Source organism: Cryptosporidium andersoni (genome assembly GCF_001865355.1).
Source record: "Cryptosporidium andersoni isolate 30847 chromosome Unknown contig_55, whole genome shotgun sequence".
Lineage (NCBI taxonomy): Eukaryota > Apicomplexa > Conoidasida > Eucoccidiorida > Cryptosporidiidae > Cryptosporidium > Cryptosporidium andersoni.
The window spans coordinates 1-22,618 of NW_027122909.1; the positions used below are offsets into that span (position 1 = coordinate 1).

Genomic DNA, 22,618 nt, shown 5'->3' on the forward strand with positions numbered 1-22,618 from the left:
TAATTTCTGGTTGTGTAGTTGGAATGACTGAAGGAGTAGTAGACAATGTGGTTGGAGATATGGGCATTGAAGTGTGAGATGTTGAATGCATAGTGTGATCTGTATTTACTGTTATCTTGCCTGTATAAGTTACTTCATGATGAGTAGTGGCTTCTGTTGGTATTAAGGGTGGAAGTGTTGTTACAGGGATTGTATTATGATTTCCTCCCCCAAATATAAAACTAATTGGATGTGATTTCTTATTCTCATGATTTGCCAAAATATTTATCATTTGATGTCTAGAATTTGTTAATTCAGCCCCATTTTGAATTTCTTGCTTTGCCCCATTAGTAGGTAAGTGTAAAATTCTGTATTGATTATCACTTTCAGTATTTTTAGAGTAGTCACTTTTTGGGTGATCACTTAGTATTAAATTGTGGCCGGGAGTATCAATGGTCTGATATAAATCATGCTTATGAGCTTCTGGTTGTAGTATGTTAATAGGACCGTCTATTCCTTCATGCCGTATTGTAGTAATGCTATCATCATGTTGGCTATAGTAGTCGTCAGAATAATAGTTTGGAGCAAGAGTATGTGAATTTACTGTATAGAATGGGTGTGAGTAAAACTGTAATATTACATCATCATAACATTTCCCACTTCTAAGAAAAGCATATATTGAAATAAAAATGAGTAAATTCATGAAGGCTTCATAAAAAATAAGATTTGTTTAATAAATGAAAGATGCATGGCATCTTCATTTTCTGCTCAAATCTCTTATAGCCGCAAATGTATCCTTAGTTGTGATCGAGTGATAACTATTAACTTAAAATTGCACTGAATTTTCATATAAATAGGATTTACCCAGTATATCATGGAATAAAATATATTACAGCTTTACAAAAGAACATCCAAGGAATATTTTATATTCTTGTGTTAAATGTCTACTTTTTTTTTAGATATTTCCTCGAATATTATATTGAATATTCATTTCTGCTTTACTGTATCTTTCTACAAATAAGAGTCCATATTCATAAGAAAATTATATTAAAATGTCAGTATATATCTGAATATATTTAATATTGACCATCTAGGAAATTGTATTGTATAAATGAATGCATGCATATAAGTAGAAACAAAGTTTTAATGTCATTACATAGCTGTATAGGTAAGCTTTAAAATGATCTAGAAGAGAAGCCTTAATTAATATGAAAATTAAGTTAATGGAAAAATTTCACAGTTATCAATGATGTGACTTAAAGAAGATTTAAGTATATATTTATTGTATGAATCAGTAAGAGCGTGACCTTTTTCTAAGTATATGGGACTCCCGCCAGGTATTACTTTAGATTTCTCATCCTTAATATTAGAAGACTGTCTTTTAAATTGTGTATGACTTTTAGATCTTCTCTTCTCACAAGTCTTGAGGATTTCATCCATTTTAGATTCATGTTTTGAGCGTAGTAATGAACCAATAGTAAGTCCTACAGTACCTCCAACAGCTGCACCAATTGTCATACCTATTGGGCCTAATAAAATTCCTGCAGCTCCTCCACATACAATACCAGCAGTAGAACCATGAAATGGCCACCATTTAGATTTATATTTACATCCTTGTGCAACATAACAAACACCTTGAGCAGAGTTCATCTGAGCAAGAGCTGTCTGTTCTTCAATACAATCAATTTCTCCAGTGCTTTTCAACAATAAGCTTTGAAGTTCCACTTGAATTTCATGTATATGAACCATTGAATGCCTCAAAGATTCCATTTTATTTTTACATTCAGTTAAGGATTTGTATTGAGTATCTTCGACAATAATTGATGATCTGTTAAAATTCCCATGTTGGGTTAAATCAATTAAGCTAACTCCATTGATACTCTCATTTTTACAATTGACTTCCACCGAAGCTTGCTCAGAAAAAATGCGATTTCCTTCTTTGGTAGCACATAGAAGTTCTGGTAATAACAAATCCTCTAAGCTAGAGGAGTATTCTGCCAATGTCTGACATTCTTCTTCACGACAATGTAATGAATTACTCTCAGTATACAAAATCAGCTTATTATTAATATTCTTCAAATATAGTTGTTTAGATGGTGGCCATATGCCTAGTGAGAGTGCAATATTGAATAGTTTATTGGCATATTTAGATAAAATATGAAAATCATTAGAATATTTTAAAAGACGTGCACAATAAAAGTCGCATTTATGCCAAATTCTAGAGGTCGATTTGTTTTCAACTTCACTAAATATTTTAAAGCCTTGTAGTTTATCTATTATTGTATCCCTTAATGAAATTCTATTTCTCAATTGGTCATATTTCCAATAGGAAAACCAGCTATATATAAGAAAGTGCCTATTAATATAAGGGCATATAGACACAGAAGACATGCAACTTTTTTCGATTTCATTTCCTAGGCGTTCACCAATTGATATACATACTTGAATTATATTTATTACTGATTGTTTATCATCACTTGTATCAGTGACAAATATTCTCTCCTTCAACTTAGCGAGTAATAACCACAGATCAAGCAAGAGTTCCTCCATAAGAGCTTCATCGTCATCAGTTGCACTGTTGTTTGACCAAACATATTTATTTGTAGATATTTTTTCAGTAGGCTCTACATCACATTTGTATTCAATACTTTTCGATACCTCCTTATATAAGTGGGATTTCTGGTCTATGAAATCACTTAGAAAGCTGTAACTTGATATAGGGAAAGTTTCATACTCTCCTTGTGAGGCATAAAGTAGTTTTGGAGACTTAAAATTCATAAGATGGCTAGATAAAAATATACAAAGTTATAAAAACACAGTGTAAAATTAAAATAAGAAGTTCAATAGTCAATAAAAAGCTCCATATAGTTTTGTAATATTGATGCATGCATGCATTTAGTAATACCGGTTTACATCATTAAGTTTTGTTAGTAATATTATATTTATCTAGTATCACAAAAAGTTAACGAGATACAGAATATCACGGATTCTATCTGGATATTGATCATGACCATGTATAATACCAGTAACATCATAGTTTTCAACTCCTATAATATTCTCCACAGGAGCTATGCCAGCTACATGAAGACCCCATTGCATATATCTATAAAAAAAAGCAAGAACCCAGTCAGATCTTGTATAGACATTAATTAATCTATTTGATACAACTGCACGTGCTTTGGTCCATTTGTTTTTATCCAAGGAAGTTGGCATTCCAATAAGAATAACATCAAAAACTTTGTGCAAATGCCTTCTATCATACAAAATTTGTAGAGTTAAGAATATAAGCCTTGCCCCCATACTATATCCAACAAGTCTAATTGGCCTTTCACCAACTAAAGAGATTTCCCCTAAAATATCAGCTAGTACTAATGCAGCTTTTTCAGTTTTTTGACGGCTAACAGCCCATGTATTATCAAGTGTGGCAGCATATTGCATAAGAGTAATTGGCCATGAAAGAGCAGCAGTTAGTGTACCGACAATAGTTTGCAATAAAATTGCTTTGCCAGCAAATATTGCAAGATCTTGAGACATTGTCAATGCAATTGATTTCCCCAATTGTGACAAAATTTGAGGTTCAAACTCAACAGCATAAGATTCCATCCAATCTAGTCCATTAAATGCAATCTTCCAAGGTTTTGTAATATCTTCTTTTGATCTTAGCCATCCACTAATCCCTATAATAATTGGAAGTAGACCATATTTTTCTTTATTACTCCCTACTTGGTGGAAGCGAAATATTTTGAGTGGAGATTCTCTTCTACTCATTTTCCAACCTGAGAGGCTAGCACCACTTACACCAGCTACGGTAGTTAGAGCAGCTGCACCTGTACTTGCAGCTACAGCACTTCCAAACATACTAGTGTATCCTAATCCCAATGTACCTAGCCCAGCAATAATTCCTGGTGCAGCAAGTGCAGTTGCAGTTGCTAATACTACCCCACCAACAATTGTAGCTCCTAAAACTTTTAAGTGTCTCCATGACCTATTATAACTTCTCTCCGTCATATATATATCGGTTTGCAACTGATTTTTCCTTGTATCTGTATAAGTTAGAATTTGGATACAATCTAGAAGAATAGGAGATAGTTCGAGAATATTCTTATTATCACACAGTACTAACTGAATTCTATAGAGAATAGTTAAGCTTCTTGCATCTAAAATTCCATATATAGCGTGAAGGCGTACTAATGCAAGGATCAAAATCAAGTTTGGTGAAGGAGCCAAATTTTCTTCTTGAAAGCTTTTGATACTACCTTGGTGCCATGTTTTTCTACGATGGTTATTGCATAGGTCTTTTGGTAACAAGAGGTTCAGGAAATCACTTTCTATTGTACTTTTAGAACAATAATGTGAGTTTTTGGTGCAATTTAGGTGGGTAGATGGATTAGGCTGAATAGTGTTGCAAGAATTACCTTCATCATCGCTATAACTTTTACCAAAAAGAAAGCCATCAACAACCAAAACCTCATTGTTAGTTGATTTCCTTATTTTCTTCTTTCTAATGGATTCATAATATATTTGGAGAACCTTTGGTTGTAGTTCTTCTATACAATATTTCATTATAGCATCTCTTAATGGCTCAATATGTGCAATATTTCTAAGTGATTTATCGGATAAATGGAGGTTGAAAAGTCTTATTGTTTTATCAAGGCTGCAATCTGGTATAACTAAAAACTCAGAAATATACCTTAAATAATTTTCACCCCAGTCAAGAAAGTACTTTCCAAAATTGTCATCTATATCTACCCATAATTGTACTTGGTGGATAACAATAATTGAAAATGCAGCATAAATAGTTTCTCTAATAGACAAAGGAGTCCTTCTCCATAGTTCATGGACTCTAATTGCTGGAAGATCATTTAATTTCTCCATACATTTAAATGCATAATTACGGCATAGTATAAAATCGCATTTCCTAGTGAATATTTGAAATTCAATTTCATTTTCTAGCTTTGGGCTAACATCTTCCAATATAGAGATCGGATCCTCAATTAAGATTGATTCTTCAATATTTTCAAGCTCATTTCTAAAATAAGAGCTATCTGGATTTGATTCCCATGAGTCATCTGACTCGGGAGATTCATCAGTAAGACCAAAAAGTCCAGAAGCCTCGAAAATTAGTGGAGCAGAATAGTTTTTGAAATCAGATACTTGGCTATTTTGGGTTCCGAGCTTAGCTAATTTGTTTTCAGTACCACCACTTTTATTATAGGTCATTATTTATGAGGCAAAAGCTTATCCAGTTATATTAAGATATTAAAGATGAAATTATAGCGCTAATACTTCAAAATATTACTCCAAGCTCTTAAAAAATAAAATTTTAACGGATATTTTATAGCTAAATTTATGGATATAGATAAAAGAATTGGATATAAAAAAGAAAATAAAGCTATTGATGTCCATAATACTGCAGCAAGCTTGGAATTCTACAATGATGATTTAATTAATACTCTAGAATTATCTACTAAAGCTTCTAATGGATTGCAAGTTTACCAAAAATCAATTGAACAAAATAATAATACTGGGACTGAAGAGTACATAAATGGAAAGCTTGATTACACTAACTTAAATGAAGATATTTCTGAATATACTGTGGGGAATATCGATTTCCCATTGGAATACCAAAGAACTGGTGAATCATCAAATAGTAAATCTAATACTAAAGATATTGAATTTTCAACTAGAACATTCAGTAATACTGATGATGAATTATTAAAATATTCGGGAAGATATTATAGGTTTGGAATAACTAAGTGTCCTAAAAGGCTATGGTTGGTGTATGCTAGTCAAACAGGTAAATCTGAAATGATAAGTTACGAGATAAGAGAGGAGCTCTGGAAGGTAGGAGTTTTAACCTATCCAACATCCATAGATAGATTTGAGGATATTTTCTATAGTTATTTTGAGGATAACTCAAGTGATGAGCTATTTCCACCAACAATATTTGTAGTTTCAACAACAGGCCAAGGTGAAGTTCCAAATTCAATGAGATCTTTTTGGCAACGTCTATTATACAGTAATATAAGTCAAGATAAATTTAAAACTTTTCAATTTGTAATTTTTGGTCTTGGAGATCGATGCTTTGGTAATAAATTTAATTTAACTGCTCGTAAACTTCATCATAGACTTATCCAGATGGGAGCAAATGAATTACAGCCCTGGGGATTAGGGGATGAATCACATGACTTTGGATTACTAGGTGAATTTGATCCGTGGTTAGAGAATTTGGCTAAGTTTCTATACCAAGAAAATTATAGACCGAATCTAGATCTTCCAATAAGATACTTGTGTGAAATAGTTGGAGAATCAGAGTACTTGGAAACAGAGAAGTGCCTGAATGAACAAAAAACATTCTTAAATAATTATTACAAAAATATTTCGAAACCTACTATTTGTACTACCATCAAAAATAGCAACTTTTGCATTTCTAATAGAAAGAGAGTAGTAAAAAATATAACTTTAAGCACAATTGATGAAGAGAATAATTTCACGTATCTAACAGGATCTCATGCTGTTATATGGCCTACAAATCCTCCCAATATTGTTAAGCAACTAGTTGGGCTATTAGGACAAAATTTAACCTGTAAAACACTAATTGTAATTCGGGAAAATCCGGAATATTTTCTATGCCCATGTAGAGATCCAGATTGTAAAATAATATCTAATAAATATATGAAGTGCTTTGCTGACAGTTCATTATCCAATTTACCGTTGAACTGCAAAATGAGTTTATTTACTCTTTTCTCTCGTTATTTAGATATTGTAGGAATTCCTGGTAGACGGTTTTTATGGAAATGCTATGATTTTGCAGAAGATAAATTACACAAGGACCGATTATTTGATATGGTTCAAAGAACATTGGACTCAAAAAAAGACTATAGTGATTATATCCGTGACGAACATAGAAATTATGTTGAAGTCTTATGGGATTTCAACTCTGTGGAGTTACCATTAAATAATCTTGTATCTTTGTTACATCTCATTAATCCAAGATATTATTCTATTTGCAACACACCTTTATGGTACAGAAAGGATTTATGGCAATATATAAATACATTATATTATATAGAAAATGATCCTCTCATAAGTAGCTTGATTACACTTAGATCCTCAAATATCTCAGTATTTATTCCAAAAAAAAAGATAATTCACAAAGATTTGTCATATATTGAGACACTTAAAGTACTTTTTTTAAACAAATTCCTAAATTCTAAGTATACTACAAACACTATTATATCATCACCTATATCAATTTATCGTAAGATAATGGATAAGCTTGCACAAATTTGCATAAATTACAACACCTATGAAAGATTACTGATATCTCTAACATTAAAGCCATTAACTACTCAATTTATAGATCTGTGTGTAGGTATAATCGAATGGAAAACAGCTCATAACAGAAAGATTACTGGTTTATGTTCTGGTTTTTTAAATAATTTAATACCCTATGACACGAAATTACTTGTTGGAATTGAAAATCAACTTCTTCCGATAGTATCACCTATGTTTATAGATTTGAAGATTCCTTTAATTTTAATTGCTCCCGGAATTGGTATTTCTGGGATTATATCAATCATCCAACAAAGAGTGTTATCTATAATTATAAACTTGCAATTTAATAAATTAAGAACTAAAGATATGGAAATTGCACCTTGTATTATATATTTAGGATTTAGATATAGTGATGAAGATTTCCCATTTATAAATTATATCTTTGAGTGGTGCAAAGACCCATACTTAAATAGGTGGATTATAATAAATATTGCATATTCCAAATCATCTCCTACTATAGAGAATTCTATATTTTGCAATTTATCTAATATAGGCTACATAGAGTGTGGATGTTATCTTCAATCTCTCATATTAAAGACAGATATTAAGCTATTATGTAAATGTATTAATGATGGTCTTGTGATTGTTTGTGGGAATGCAGTAATAATGCCAAATGAGGTTAGAAACACTCTTTCTGACTGTTTAGTCAGAAATGGAGATTTCGACACATTAGATGAAGCATCAATTCATTTAAGAAAACTTATTACAAAAGGAAGATATATTGAAGAAACATGGAACTAAAGTGTCCTTTGATACTCTATTATTTACCTTTATATTTAGCAATATATTTTAAATGACAATGTATTAGTGAATTTTAAGTTAGTAAACGATAAACAAATTTGAAATATCAAACATATATTTTTTGTCTAATAAAATCTATTTATATAATCCCTAAATAATGAAACTCCTTTGAAAATTATAAGATATATACTTCTTAGTACAAATATAATCAGTATCTTTCAGTTTAAGAGTAATATAAAAGATAACTTTCTAATGTTTACATAAATATTTGCAATTATACACAAGTTAAATCAGTATAGATATTTAAATCTAATAACAGTAAGTTTAATATTTCTTAGAGAATTTCATACTATTGGGAATATTAAATAAAATGATTTTATCTAATAAATTTGACAAACGAAAGTTCACAAGTCAAATTTTAAATAAGATTTCTTGTATAACCAGCTATTGAAAATAAATTGGGTGCATTGAGATTCTTACTTATTTTAATATGAACATTCATTGAGGTTGGGAGTAAATCAATTACTTTGCTAAAGTTTTCCTAATTCTTTTAATCTATAGGAGTATTTTCTCATAAAGTGATATTAAATATTTTAAAGGTAGAAAATCATGTTTTTTAGAACTTAGATGAACTTTAAAATTTATATTTGAATTATTTCCAATATTAAAATTAATTTTCACCTTTTTAAGAACATTTAGTATATCAAAATTGATTTTATCTGAGTAATCAATATATATTTCTGGAAATATCTCAGAATCAGATTTGATGAATAAATCTAATTCGATAAAGTACTCAATTTCTTTATCAAGTGAAATAGCAACAAGATTTATTTGATTTACACATTGAGACGATACATCGTTAATATCACTTATTTGTGTAGAATAAAAGATACAGGTCCCATAATTCACTGGCAAATTACTATTTAATAAAAGATCCTCTATTATAATAGCCTTTTGCCAGTCTGATTTAACGTTTCCCATATAAAGAACAGGTATATAAATAGTTGTAGAAGTGTAATAGTAACTACCTTTTCTCAAACACTTTCCAGCAGATATTGTAGATTGTTCGTTAGGTTTTGTAGCAATAAATTTTATATTGGCTGACATATTACCATTTATATCATCTGCGTATATACTCATATAATCCTCAGAAAATATGTCACAAGTTATACTACACTCTTTAGTATTATTCATTAACTTTAAATTATTTATACTGAAATTAATTCTGTCCATATCAGATTTGCAGTTCTCTATTACTGTTGTGATATCATCAATATTATTTAAATTTTCATTATTGCAAAACTTTCTATCTTTATTTTGAGTCAAAATTTTTTGACGCCATTCCATCGAGAATTTATTCCATTTCGAGATGATTTTATTCTTTGTGATAGAACTTATCTTTGTTCTTACAGAAACAACTCTAAGTGCTCCACCACATTTATGAGGTTCCTTTATTGTAATATCTTCAGATCCTAATTTATATGAATTATTTAATTTCTCATTACAATTACTTATATTTTTATTGAATAAAGGAGATCTGTTACATAAAGATAAAAACTTCTGCATTGAGTTCTTACCAGCATCATATATCCATTTGCACTCCCCTGTAGGAGGATTAAACGTCATACAATTCATATAAACAAGCCTCACCAATTTCTCAAATTCTTCAGGTGAGTTTATAGTCTCTTTATTGCTTATAGGCTTTTTCTGTCGCCTTTTGACATTGTTTAATAATCTGGCTTCAATAGTTTTATAATCCATACACTCCGTAACTACTTCTCTATATTTAGATTTAGTCTCATCATTTAATTCTGTACTTTCTAAAACTGGATTCTCAAAAAGAAAGCTAGAACTATCTTTTCTCATTAAATCTAGTATTTTCATACATTCTATCCTCCAATCTTCTGTGCAATTCTTAGTATGATTATTTCTGGGTTTCTTAGTGCTTTGCCTTGAGATATCACTATTTTCTGTATGAGCATCACTCTTTGCAGCCCTTTGCTTATTGTTGACTTCCTCCCTCCTATTTGTATTAGAGAACACATCCCCACTTGGACGATATGAATTTTTGGCTATCTTTATCCTCTTATTAGAAGTAAAACTAACGATAGAAGATGACTCATCTAAAGCACTTGTATCATCTACAGTGACATCTAAAAACTCTCCTGAGTTGCTAAATCCTAATTTTGACCACTCATCACGGAATTTCCTTTCTGCCAAATAGCAGTATTCTAATAGAGGTGAACAATAGGGTGCAGTATTATAGCATCTACAATTACTAAATATCAACATTACATCCTCATAAAATTCCAATAAAGTCCTATAGGTATCCTTATTTAGTTTGCTAACAATAGTATGTAGATCAATAGGTTTCTTAATTACTTCGAAATAATCAGGACATTGATTCTTTACAGGGTCTATTGGGTCTTTAAATGGTTTGAAGTATGGTTGCTTCCTCAAATTATCCAAGCAAACCAACAACTTCCGTTTTATTGTACGAGTTATTGGCTGTTCTAGAATATCAGATGACATAATCTCATTTGTGTAATTACCAAAATCTTAAAAACTACTATGTTTCTATAAATAATACCAATACTTCGTAGCTACTTCCTCCTTGATATTAGACTAGTTAAAATTAAACTTATAGCTGCAAGCCTGGATATAAAGTACTTTATTATATCTAATATTTTTATACTTTATTTCTGTTTATCAGTACTATATAGAAAATAGAACATTAGAGCGCTAGAACCTTAGCCACCACAAATATTTTGTGCTAAATACTCCCATATATACTATAAAAATAAATTAGATACTCATATGAAATACTTATTAGTACTTTATAATCATAATTCTAATGCTTTAACTTATATTGAATTCATTTTTGTTTTAAATAAAAGTATCCTAATATCTGGTATGAGATAAATACTAGAACTACCTTTTTAAAGATATTCCATGGAAATAGTTACTAGAATACAAGCATTTAGAGATGGAGTAACTACCAAGTATTTTCTCTATATATAGTCAACCTCTCAAATGGAAGCAATATGCAAGAACTTGAGTCTAACCTTAATAAGGCGGTAATTCCTTGTGGGTACCCCCTTAAAATACTGAAGCTTGGAATGATTTTAAGAAGCAAGATAAATAGTTAGTTAGATTTGCTGAACTAATTGTAATGGGCTGGAGATGTGAAGTTTGTTTGGTAACAAATGATGATGATGATACCTTGGTGTGTATCTGTTGTGAGCATAAAAAACCAAATGGAGCTGACTTAAGAACTACAGATCCAACATTTCTGTTTTCTTGCCAACCTAACACAAACTCCACAGTATTTACTTTTGGAAATACATCTATGACTGATTTTGGAACAATTAATAATATTAAAAATACTAGTAGTGTATCTGGAGCAGGTTTTATACCTGTGATTAATGTGGAATTACCATCTACTCCCTCACAAACTTCTCCAAGTTCTGTGGAAGGCCATATAAAGTATGATATTGAAGTAGTTCCGGTGAATGATGATGCATTGACTGAGTATGATGAATCATATAATGCGAAATTAGAGGATTTATTAAAGATCTACTCCAATAAGATATCTAAGACTCCACTAATAAATAAGAATAAACACAAGATTCCAAGTGCCTCTATATGGTCTTGGGGGTCTAGTGAATGTGATCAACTTGGAGTAGAGGAGAAATATTTGAATGATGAATTATGTACTACTAGTCCAACACAAGTTTTAAGTGGTTTGAAGAACCATAGAGTGATTGATGTTTCAGTTGGAGCATTGCACAGTATAGCTTTAACCAATGAAGGTTTACTGTTATCATGGGGATGTAATGATGATGGAGCACTTGGAAGGGTTTCTAGAAGAAGACAAGTGGAGCTAAGTAAGGAGAACAGTGATAATTATGAAGAAGAGAACACATATAATAATGATTATAGTGACATAGAAAATCTAGAATTAGATGAGGATAATGACAAATACCCATACTTAGTATTACTTCCCAACAAGGTTAATGCAATATCTGTGGTATGTGGAGATTGTTATAGTGCTTGTTTAACTGATCATGGTAGAGTATATCTATGGGGCTCTTATAAAGATAGTAGTGGTTATATTGGATTTCCAAATTACTCAGGGGTGGATAGTAGATCACTTAAATTAAAAGAATATAATCCTACACTTTTACCATGTTTCTTTAGATGTAGAAAGGGATCTAGAAATACAAAGAGGTTGAGACTTGATAATAAGGGCTCCAACATAGATACTGAAGAAGATCCTGTAGTTTATATTTCAGGAGGTGAGAATCATACAATTGTTATTACTAGAAGTGGAACACTATATGGATGGGGCAGTACAGAATTTGGACAATTTGGCATAGATCCAATAGTAGATAATCATGAACACGCAAAATTAGATAAATATAAATATTTATACCCTGTAGAGCTAACGAACAAGGTATTAGAGTTCCCTGTACATTATGAAATTATCAATGCATTTTGCGGAAGAGCTACAACTTTTTTTGTTGTGAAAAATAATAGAAAAAAAGATGTGTCTAAAGTAAGCTTGTATGCTTGTGGGCGTAATGGACATAGTGAACTTGGATTAGGTGAAGCAGGCTTAAATAAGATTATTGTAGTTAAACCAAAAAAGGTTTATATTAATTTTAGAAGTGACTGTATACATTATGAGGATTATTCTTTTCCACAATTTTCATATCATCCTTGCTCTAGTCCTATAAAGGTAGTTGGAAGTGGTCAATACTATTCTGCAGCTTTAACTTGTTGTGGAGAAGTTTATACTTGGGGTATATCTGATTGTTGTGGTAATAAAAGTTCCAAGGTACTTCCTGGGGTTTCTAACAAGGATATAACAATCCCTACTAGATTACAATACTTGAAAGATATTTTATCTTTAGGTTTCGGTTCTGATTGTTGCTTTGCTATTCATAAAACTGGTTTGGTCTATGGTTGGGGTGTGAATCTGACTGGACAAATTGTATCTGATACCGATGGGACTCAGGAAGTTATTCTCAAACCAATAATATTAGATCCCTCCTTATTTTTAAATAAGTACATGTTAAAAGTAACTGGAGGAAGTCAACATTCTATAGGTCTTGCATGGGATAATAAGTACGTAAATAGAGCAAGTAATTTGCACAATATTGAAAAACTAGAAGATGATTACAAGTTAAGACATTTAAGTGCGTTATACGAGGACAATATTTTGAATATGGGCACAAACACTACAAAAACTAAAAAATCTACACCTTTAAATACGAAAGATACAGCTAAAGCTCCTAGAATTTCTAGATATGTTGGAAGTACTAGTAATAAGGGAAGTGATAATAATACTAAATTTCTAGAAATATCAACTAATAAAGTAACAAGTAAGCGTAAAGGCTCAACAAGAAAATCTACTACAAAGGTGAAAGTACCTAAAAGTTCTCAAGGCAAAGGACAATATGATAGAAAAAAAACTGTTATTCATGACATAAGTAAAAGTAAAAAAGTAAAAAAATCAATAGACTCAGCTAAGAAGAAAGAAGGAGATAGTACTGAAGTGGCTGCAAGTTTAGGTAGTACTGCAAAGAGTACTAAGTCTAATAGTAAAAAATCTTTGACACTGGATCTAAGAAATAAAGCACTTGAGGATAACAAGATAAGTAAGGTTACTAGCAAAAAACCTGAAGATAACAGTAAAACTCATAAATTAAAGACTAAGGCTCAAGAATCTAGCATAACATCGAAATCAATAATTGTAGATTCAAATGAAGTACATGGAAAATCAAAACAAGAATTAATTGACACTACTAAAGTTAGATCCAAGTCTAAAACTGGAACTAAGACTTTAAAAACAGCTTTGAATAAGTCAGTACCTGTAAAATCGTCCTTGACTACGAAAGAGAAAACTATAAAAAAGAAGAACTATAAACAGACTAAATAAAGAAATACAATGAAATATTCCTTATAATTTTTTAATGTAATTGAGCTTACTACTCTCTAGAATTCACTCTTTTAATATTAAAAATAGCATATTTACATCTTGTATGATTTGTATAACCCTGTTACTACTACTAAACATAGTATATATTTCAGGTAATGAATAGCTTTATTGGATTTTAATAACCATAAGATATCTTTGAATCTTTAATTAAACCCTATAGTAAGCTTTGAAATAGCTATGCAAGTTGATGAATGCTGAAGATTTTATTATTGAATTCTTCAAGAAAGCTTATTCTAGCTGTTCGTCCCCTAGTAACAGAAATATAAAGTATGAGGAAATTAAAGATTTATGAATATAAGACTAAATTCTAACAAATTTAGTTTATTAGACATACTGTATTTCAGTATTATACAACTTTTGAGTACTATATACTCAAAAAATACTTCAATATTTAGTCAAATTTAACCAGTAAGATAGAAAATGTAATATAGGAGTTATACATTAAATCATAATATCTAAATTCAATAAGTTTTTTTATGAAAATTCATTGCACTGAATTCTTTGCTTATTTATTTCTTAATAAACTATTAAGAATTTTGTGCTATGTAATAGTTCTAGTCTTCCATAATATCTCTCTTAGAAGATATAGGTAATACTATGAATCCACTGAATCCACTTCTACATAAGGGACACCTATCTTGCCTGAGAGCTCTTAAACACGATTCACAAGTACTACAGTGCCTACAAGGTAATAATACTGTATCTTTTGGATTTACCATGCATATTAAACAATCTAATTCTTCATCTTCAAGCCCATAAGCGTCATACGGCTCTATTATACCTTTAGATGTAAGAAAGACTTGTTTAATCACTACTGGTTTATATATTAGAGTTGGATTCTTATATGGTTCTCGTGTAATTTGAAATTGTAAAGCAACAATATGACAAAAGCTTGTATTTTCACAGCAAGGATTGTTTCCTTGTGCAACAATAACTAGCGGAATTCTGGGGAACTTGGTTTCATTAAGCATCTTCCAACTTCCAGCTGATTCTATATCAGAATTGAAAGTATAATTTTCGTTATCTTGTACAACATCTGTTAATTTTATATTTGGAAGTTTGCAAATTTGTAAATATTCAGATGTCAGTTTGAACTGGTACTTATAAATTTGACTAAGTCCCCTGCTATATCTAGAAACTGGAGATCCAGATAAAAAATTTCTAGAATCCATAAAGGTATCAATATCTTCACTTATTGAAGCTATATCTATACTTGTTGAGTTCGAATTTTTATAGGGAACATGAATATTTGTATTGTTTGATGATACTACTATAGGTAATTCTAATAGAGACCTTGTCGAATCATGCAAATTAGATCTATTTCTTGATATCCTATTTAGAATTCTATGATAGATTCCATTAAATGAAATTATATTACGCCCTAATACAGAAGCATTCCAACGAATGTACCTATTTGTATGATTATTCGCATTAGAATGTGATGGCCAACCATAGCGAGATGCATATGATAACCATCTTGTAAAACCTAAATTATTTGATGTATGCAAGTCTTCACGATTGTTAAACTGTGATGTTGGGTACATCATAGATTCTGAGTATAATATAGGGTTTATTGAATTAATTGCTTTGTCTGAATGTGGTTGTGACAATATACTGAACTGATATTGAGGATTAGAAGAAATATGGTCACTTGAGTTAATATTGGTTAGTTCATTCATATTAGAAGTGATATTTGAGATATTAGAAACGATGCTAGGATGGTGATAATTCTCTGTATAATCAAAGTTGGTATTTGAATAGTGATTTAAGTGGAAATTAGATCCAGATACAGATACCGAACCTTGGGTAATAAATACTTCATCGCCCTCATTAGTGCCACTAGATAGTTTCATTACTCTTTCTGAGACTTTAGATTTGTGACTATTTACTTCATAACTATTTAGCATAAGTTTTTGAGCTGCAGAAAAGTCAACTCCCCAAAATAACTGAACAGTGCTTGAAGATTCCGAGTTTAGTAAAAATGAAATTTCCAAATTATAGGACTCATCAGGATTTGAAGAAGATGAAGATAGAGGTATCAACTTTGTATCTATAGAGTTTATATCTATATCTGTGCCTATTGACACTTTTTCTAGTGGAATTGGAGACACTGATCTTTTGTCACGTATTATTTGTGCTAAATGCACTCTCATGAGATTTTTTAATTCATGTGAATAAGGGCCTAGTGCTTTCAACTGAATTGTCTTTGCGCCCTCTTCAATAAGTCTCAATATATCATAACATTGAATGAGCTGTGAACAACGATATGCAAACCATGCACCTACTATAAAGCATATAAAACTCACATATGCATTATGAGATCCAGGTCCTCCTATTGGATCTATACATATTGCTGGTATTATTGGGGTGCATTTAAAATTGTACATTTTAGATTATCTCTAAACTGATTTAGTTCTATTATATTTGCACTTATCAGCTTATAAGTGCACTTTTAAAGAATGATTAATACCCGCTAAATTAATGTACGTTATTTTAGCGCCAAACATCTTGCTCCACTAAATTGCTCCATACATATGACGAAGTATAGAGCTTTCTGTATGTAGAACTTTATTATCTCTATATTTGAATACTTCTAAAAATTAAGATATTTTATATCTCTCTATAGCTGTCGATACCCTTGAGGTATATTGCTTGAAGTTTAGAAGGTTGGAAATATGGACACAAGTGATCAGAGAGTACCAATTCACAAAATTTGTCAATTCCTCTTACATCACTTTAGAGGCAAACTAAACCGACTATATACACAATTTTACTATGGGGAGCAACGAAAGAAGTATATACTGTATATTGGATTACCATTAGCACTCTTTCTTATTCGTTTAAGATCAGAAAATTCAATGTATTGTAATATATTCATAGATAATGAAATATTAAAGCACTTGGATAGCAATTACAGCAAAGTATGGAAAAGTGGTAAAAAAATTTATATTAATGAAAAACACCAAGTACTAGACTTAAAAAGACTAGTGTTTAATTCTTTTAGCAAAAGAATAGGAGTTAAAGATATAGAAACCCACATGAACATAAAGGCATCATGTAAAGGAAGAGTTCTCTTAGATAAAGACAATTTAGCCCTGATTATTAAAGGTTTCTGTAGAAGAGATCCTCGTATTGTCTTCTTCAATGAATCAACTTAAAAGTAGCTTCTCCAAATTTCAGTTCCACTATGTTTAGTAAGGAAAACTAGAAACACATAAAACTAACTAGTAATATATTTATTTAATTCATTATGATTGCATTGACTGTGCATGCATGTATATATTTAAAAATGAAAGGTTTCCTTTAATCTAATTAAATGGTTTTACAACTTAATACTTAGTATTGTCTAATATATAAGTTGCCATTGTTGAGATGCCAGAACTTATGAACTCCATCAAGATTTCGTATATCATGGGCTACAATAAAGGTTGATGTGTGACTAAAGTACTTCCGAATAATTTGAGGTATTAAAGAAGTATTTTTTGTTTTTTTCGTACGTATACCCTCATTGACAGCACTTGTATATATTACTGGAGGCTCATCTATTAGTAGGATAAATATATTATTTCTAAATAAGAAGAAGTGAGCAAATAAAAGCATTCTTTTAATGGAATCTGGGATCTTGAAGTTTTTTAGAGGTTCAGATAAACATCTATTCAATAGATTATAATGACCATCAAGTAATAGATCCGTCTCTTCATCCTTTTTGGGCAATGTTAAGAATACCCTAGTATCTGATCTACCTTGGTTACTAGAATAAAGGTTCTTAGTTAAAAACCCTGAGATACCACAAATATTTAAAGCTGATATCAAGTCAATATCTTGAAATCTCTCAAAAGGGTCTAAGATGTTTCTGATAGTTCGATCTCCACTAAAGAATATTTCTAAAGGTAACATTGCAATGTGTCTAAGCTTGTTTTGTAAAGCTGAAGCAGAATTTAAAATAACTTGATCTATTTCCTCAATATAATCTCTGCAATGTAAATAGTGTTCATAAGTATCAATGCAAAGTTTCCTTTCTTTAAGTTCATTAATGTACTTGATAGTACCATCATATTCAAGAAGGTTTGCTATTAAGTTTAGTAAAGAGGTTTTTCCAGATCCTGATCTCCCAATAATACCAATAATCTCTCCAGATTTGACAATTGCAGATATATTATTTAAACAACAAATTCTTTTTAAGTATATTCCAACAATTTCTGATCTATCAACTCTTTCAGAGCTCCCTTGTGAATCTAGACTTGAGTGATAAGCATATACAGATTTCAAAATTAAACGTGTATCAGGCAACTTCATAACTGGAGCCTCTACATCTAGTGAAATTTCAGGTATATCAGATGCTTTAGATTTTGTATAACTAACTTCATCGACAATACTGATTTCTAAATTTTTGTCAAATGCACTATCTTGCCTCATTATAGTGATATACTTTCTCATTCTTTCAATAGATACTAGTTCACGTTCTAAACGAGTCCAATATCTAACAATTTCATCGATTCTACTTAATGAACTATAAGTAGTTGCAACTACAAGAGCTGTAAGTGTACTAGTTTTAGAACCAAGCCAATGAGGTGCTAAAATATTTAACAAACTTACTGGTAAAAATATACCAACTTGGAGCCTAAGCTTAAGCCATATTTGAAGAGATGATTGTATATATAAAGGTTTCAGCATGCTCTGCAGTTGAGAGAATCCATTTTGTAAAAAAAAGTTGCTTAAGTTTTGAGCAACAATACATTCTTTTCCATCACAAATATTCCTCACAGTATCAATTAAAGGGGACATCTCAGAAATGTAAGTATTACGTATTAAACGGCAAGATATTGTAAAGTATCTCAATCCAACATAATATATAAGGATTCCAAATATAATCAAGAATAGAGCATGGGAGGCAGGTGAATTAGATGCTATAATAGACAAAAATAAACCTGCAGATACTCTATTAACAGCTGTAAAAAGCTGTCCAATACGTTTAGTAGTGCAGTAGTCCACTATTAATTGGTCGAAATTCAGACGATTTAATATGAAGGATATTGGTAAAGATCTAATTGAGCTCGACATCTTTGAGTTTATATATCCAAATAAAAATGAGTTGTGAATATATCTAGCTGCTCTAAGTCCTACAAACACCTCAAGATAACCACTCATAAAGATACACAAAACCGACAAAAAAATAAGGGTGCAATGAAAAAAGTACCAGAATTCTATTTGGAATAACCCAGTTGTATTAGATTGATTGTTCAAATTACTTAGTAAAATCTTTTCTCCAAACTTAATTATTATAGGTGGTAATAATAACAACAGAAAATAAGATATAATCTCAAAAGATGATTCTTTAATAGTTAATAACTTTCCATCCTTATATTTTGAAAGTTTTCTACTATTAGCTGCATAGAAAATATAATAGTATAGTGGTCCAAAACTTGTACCGTAATTATCTCTTGAATCAAGAGTTAACTCCTTATTTTCAAACTTTAAATTACTCGAACTATGATTAATACTAGGATTTGAAAAAGTTGGAGTTTTATTACTATTGGTACTATCAATAAATTCATGTTTTGTTTTTTTTATTATCTGCCCCTCCTCATGGTACATCTCCGCACATTTATCTACAATTCCAATAGGTGATATTTTCACTCCACATTTCAAATCTATAACTGGCATTTCTTCATCTCTATGATGCTTTTCAGAATCTTCACTATCCAAATTTCCCTTCTCTCTATGTGATATATCTTTTGGAGAATTATCAAAATCCCTTGTTGGATCTTCACTAGTCGAAACATCCCATATATCTCTTGAATTATCGCTATCATCCTGATAATCATTACGAATCGAGTCCATTGTAGATATAGAAGAGTGTGAAATAGGTGTAAATTCTTCAAATTCACCCTGAATAGCAACTTGTGAATCTAACATAATCAAAAGAGGTGGTAAAATATGATCTGGAAATAAATTTAGCAACTGCAGATCAAAGACGGAAATTGAAATAGCATCCTTTAGTATACCTGTCTCAAGATCAAAAAGTTTCGATAATATATTACTACAAACTGGAGGATCAAGATTTTTAAAAATAGAATCCAGTATTACAATAGGAGCACTTCTTAAAGCTATATTTCCTAAACTCCCCCTATAGTTTTTGCAATTCTTTGAACGTTCTTCACATGATATCCTCACTTTATCTTTGGAATAAATCCTCATCCCTTCCTTTACATCCTCTTTTCTTGAATTATCTGCTATTTTGAAACCATACAGTGCTCTTGCAAGAGATATACGGACTTTTTGTCCAGAACTCAGCTGTGAACTTGAATACACACTGCTCTTTGCATCTTCAAAATTTGATATACCCCATGCATCAAAATCTGAAGATAGCTCACAGATATTTAAGATATTCTGCCATAGCTCAGAATCAAACTCTCTTCCACATAAAATTATATCAGATATACTCATTCCATCAGCTACCCATGGATCCAAAGGAACATATCCAATATTTGTACAAATTTCACTTAATGAATTCAAAGGAATAATTTCGTTATTGTATGATACGGTCAATTTGATATTATTGGACTCTCCTGTAACTAAACAAGATAATAAATTAGATAATATATAGTTATTTGAAATACTTCCAAACCCTATAATCACAGGTTTACCTCTATTTATAGTAAATTTACTTGGTAGACCCTTACTTGTCCAAAATTTACCCAAGCTTACAGTTATAGTGCAGTCTCTAGTTTTATCAATTGATAAATTTGACAATTCAGATTGTTTAAAATTTTCCTGGTATCCTTCCAAATTTGCAATATTGAATATGTGTTCAGATTTCTCACCTTTATATTCAGCACACTTGTTATTTTCTGAATTTTGTGAAATTTTCATATACACAGTATTATACTTTCTAGTCACATTGAAAAATTGACCTAACCTATTCAAAGAATTGATCCCTTCAGATATGTAATATAGAAAGTAACAAGTTTCCTGTAGTGGGCCATAAAATGTTGGAACTAGCCATGCTGCATGAATAATCATCTCAATACTTTTTGTATGTTCAACTCTAGAAAACCATACATACAATACAATTGTGAAATAACATAAGAATGATAAAGATCTTGAAAATATCTCTTCAATTGTAAAAAAGTATTTTCTTAAAGATCCATAGTACATCTCTTTTTTCCTAGAATCTTGAATTAGTGCATTAAAGGAGGCCATAAGATGATCTTGAGTTACAACTAAACCCTTAGAAGCTTCAAGCAAATTCACTGTTTCCTTTATTCTTTCCTCTCTAGCTGCTATAAAAGGACGTTTAAAGAGTGTACTAATATATAAGGCAAGTACAGATAGTAGAAATGCACTTGAAAGTACTAATATCAACAGTAAAAGTGGTGTAGAATCAAAAGTCACTGCTGCAACTACAAAAGTCGAAAATAGCTGTAAAGGATATATCAGAATTCGAGTAGAATATGAAATAGCATTCTCAGAAAATTCAGCATCAACAGTCAATATATTTTGATATTTAGATATCTTCAATTTAGAATCTGAAGTATTGAATTTGGAACTAGTGTCATTCGTGCCATCAAATAAACGAGATAAAGTCAGTCCATTTATTGCGCCAATTACTCTATTACTTAATCTTGATGTGTAATAAGATACATGAGTGTTGCATAGTAAAGAGATGAGTTTAAACATAAATAGTAGAAGACCAGGTATCAATGAGTCACATTCTTCTCCATATACTGTACCTAGAATATATTTTAAGTAGTATGTACCATGGTATTTAACAAAGAAGTCAAAAATTAGTGTAAAAAACATCCAAATAACTAAAGTGGCATATTCAACCTTAAATGCCATTAGTATACTAATATATACATCCCTAGTTCTCCATTGTTGAATTCCCAACAGGAGTTCTCTGTTGACTACATATTTATATAGTCGTTTTGTGTCTATTTCAACAGAATATTGAGTTTCTGAAAATGGTATATCTTTGGCCTTAATAGTCATCAAATTGCTCTTCTTATTCCCCTCTTTTGATGAATTATCATATGCCCTGTAGTACAAATATTTCGCTGTATCTCCAATATTCAGTAATAATAATTTATCCAACCAATACATCTAAATAAAACAAATATTAGCAGCACTATAATTCAGATATTACTATACACGATATATTTAAAGTTTTGTTAATTAGTCTCCTAGATACTCTCCAAATCTATACAAGTATATATAAGAGATTATAGATAGCTGGTAGCTATAATAACCTTTAGTCAAGTATATTCAGTAATTTCACATTACAAAATTTTGCAGATGAGACGAATCGGTAAAAGCCGCTTATAGTCAAATTTAGCAGACAGAATTCAGCGCTATGCAAGAAAGTTTGTAGGGTAGTCTGTTTGGTACAGCTGCAAAGATCTAGATAAGATTTAAAGTAGGATAGAAATGAACAAAAAGGATCGATATTTCGAAGTAGCTAACCTTTTAAAATGTTCCTATGATATTTAAAATATCTTAAATCGAAATCCTTAAACTTATGAAAAAAGTCCTAAAGACATAATATGGCGGGTTAAA

At 30.8% G+C, this 22,618-nt stretch overlaps 8 protein-coding genes across 8 annotated transcripts; 3 read left to right on the top strand and 5 right to left on the bottom strand.

The window, feature by feature from the left end:
• Window positions 1-1,194: 1,194 nt before the first annotated feature.
• Window positions 1,195-2,757, bottom strand: cand_024970 (uncharacterized protein; the record flags this gene model as incomplete). The annotated part of the gene is made up of 1 exon (XM_067212727.1): window positions 1,195-2,757. One exon carries the CDS (start codon window positions 2,755-2,757, stop codon window positions 1,195-1,197), a length of 1,563 nt encoding a protein of 520 aa, XP_067066589.1.
• A 174-nt stretch (window positions 2,758-2,931) lies between these two features.
• On the bottom strand, window positions 2,932-5,199 carry cand_024980 (uncharacterized protein; the record flags this gene model as incomplete). The annotated part of the gene is made up of 1 exon (XM_067212728.1): window positions 2,932-5,199. The coding sequence occupies one exon, from the start codon at window positions 5,197-5,199 to the stop codon at window positions 2,932-2,934; it is 2,268 nt and encodes a 755-aa protein (XP_067066590.1).
• Window positions 5,200-5,328: 129 nt separating this feature from the next.
• On the top strand, window positions 5,329-8,058 carry cand_024990 (flavodoxin family protein; the record flags this gene model as incomplete). The annotated part of the gene is made up of 1 exon (XM_067212729.1): window positions 5,329-8,058. The coding sequence occupies one exon, from the start codon at window positions 5,329-5,331 to the stop codon at window positions 8,056-8,058; it is 2,730 nt and encodes a 909-aa protein (XP_067066591.1).
• A 555-nt stretch (window positions 8,059-8,613) lies between these two features.
• On the bottom strand, window positions 8,614-10,590 carry cand_025000 (bromodomain-containing protein; the record flags this gene model as incomplete). Its single annotated transcript, XM_067212730.1, has 1 exon — window positions 8,614-10,590. The coding sequence occupies one exon, from the start codon at window positions 10,588-10,590 to the stop codon at window positions 8,614-8,616; it is 1,977 nt and encodes a 658-aa protein (XP_067066592.1).
• Window positions 10,591-11,230: 640 nt separating this feature from the next.
• cand_025010 (regulator of chromosome condensation family protein) lies at window positions 11,231-14,002 on the top strand (the record flags this gene model as incomplete). The annotated part of the gene is made up of 1 exon (XM_067212731.1): window positions 11,231-14,002. One exon carries the CDS (start codon window positions 11,231-11,233, stop codon window positions 14,000-14,002), a length of 2,772 nt encoding a protein of 923 aa, XP_067066593.1.
• A 614-nt stretch (window positions 14,003-14,616) lies between these two features.
• Window positions 14,617-16,449, bottom strand: cand_025020 (zinc C3HC4 type domain-containing protein; the record flags this gene model as incomplete). The annotated part of the gene is made up of 1 exon (XM_067212732.1): window positions 14,617-16,449. One exon carries the CDS (start codon window positions 16,447-16,449, stop codon window positions 14,617-14,619), a length of 1,833 nt encoding a protein of 610 aa, XP_067066594.1.
• Window positions 16,450-16,737: 288 nt separating this feature from the next.
• cand_025030 (uncharacterized protein) lies at window positions 16,738-17,220 on the top strand (the record flags this gene model as incomplete). Its single annotated transcript, XM_067212733.1, has 1 exon — window positions 16,738-17,220. The coding sequence occupies one exon, from the start codon at window positions 16,738-16,740 to the stop codon at window positions 17,218-17,220; it is 483 nt and encodes a 160-aa protein (XP_067066595.1).
• Window positions 17,221-17,398: 178 nt separating this feature from the next.
• Window positions 17,399-22,165, bottom strand: cand_025040 (uncharacterized protein; the record flags this gene model as incomplete). The annotated part of the gene is made up of 1 exon (XM_067212734.1): window positions 17,399-22,165. One exon carries the CDS (start codon window positions 22,163-22,165, stop codon window positions 17,399-17,401), a length of 4,767 nt encoding a protein of 1,588 aa, XP_067066596.1.
• Window positions 22,166-22,618: the final 453 nt, after the last annotated feature.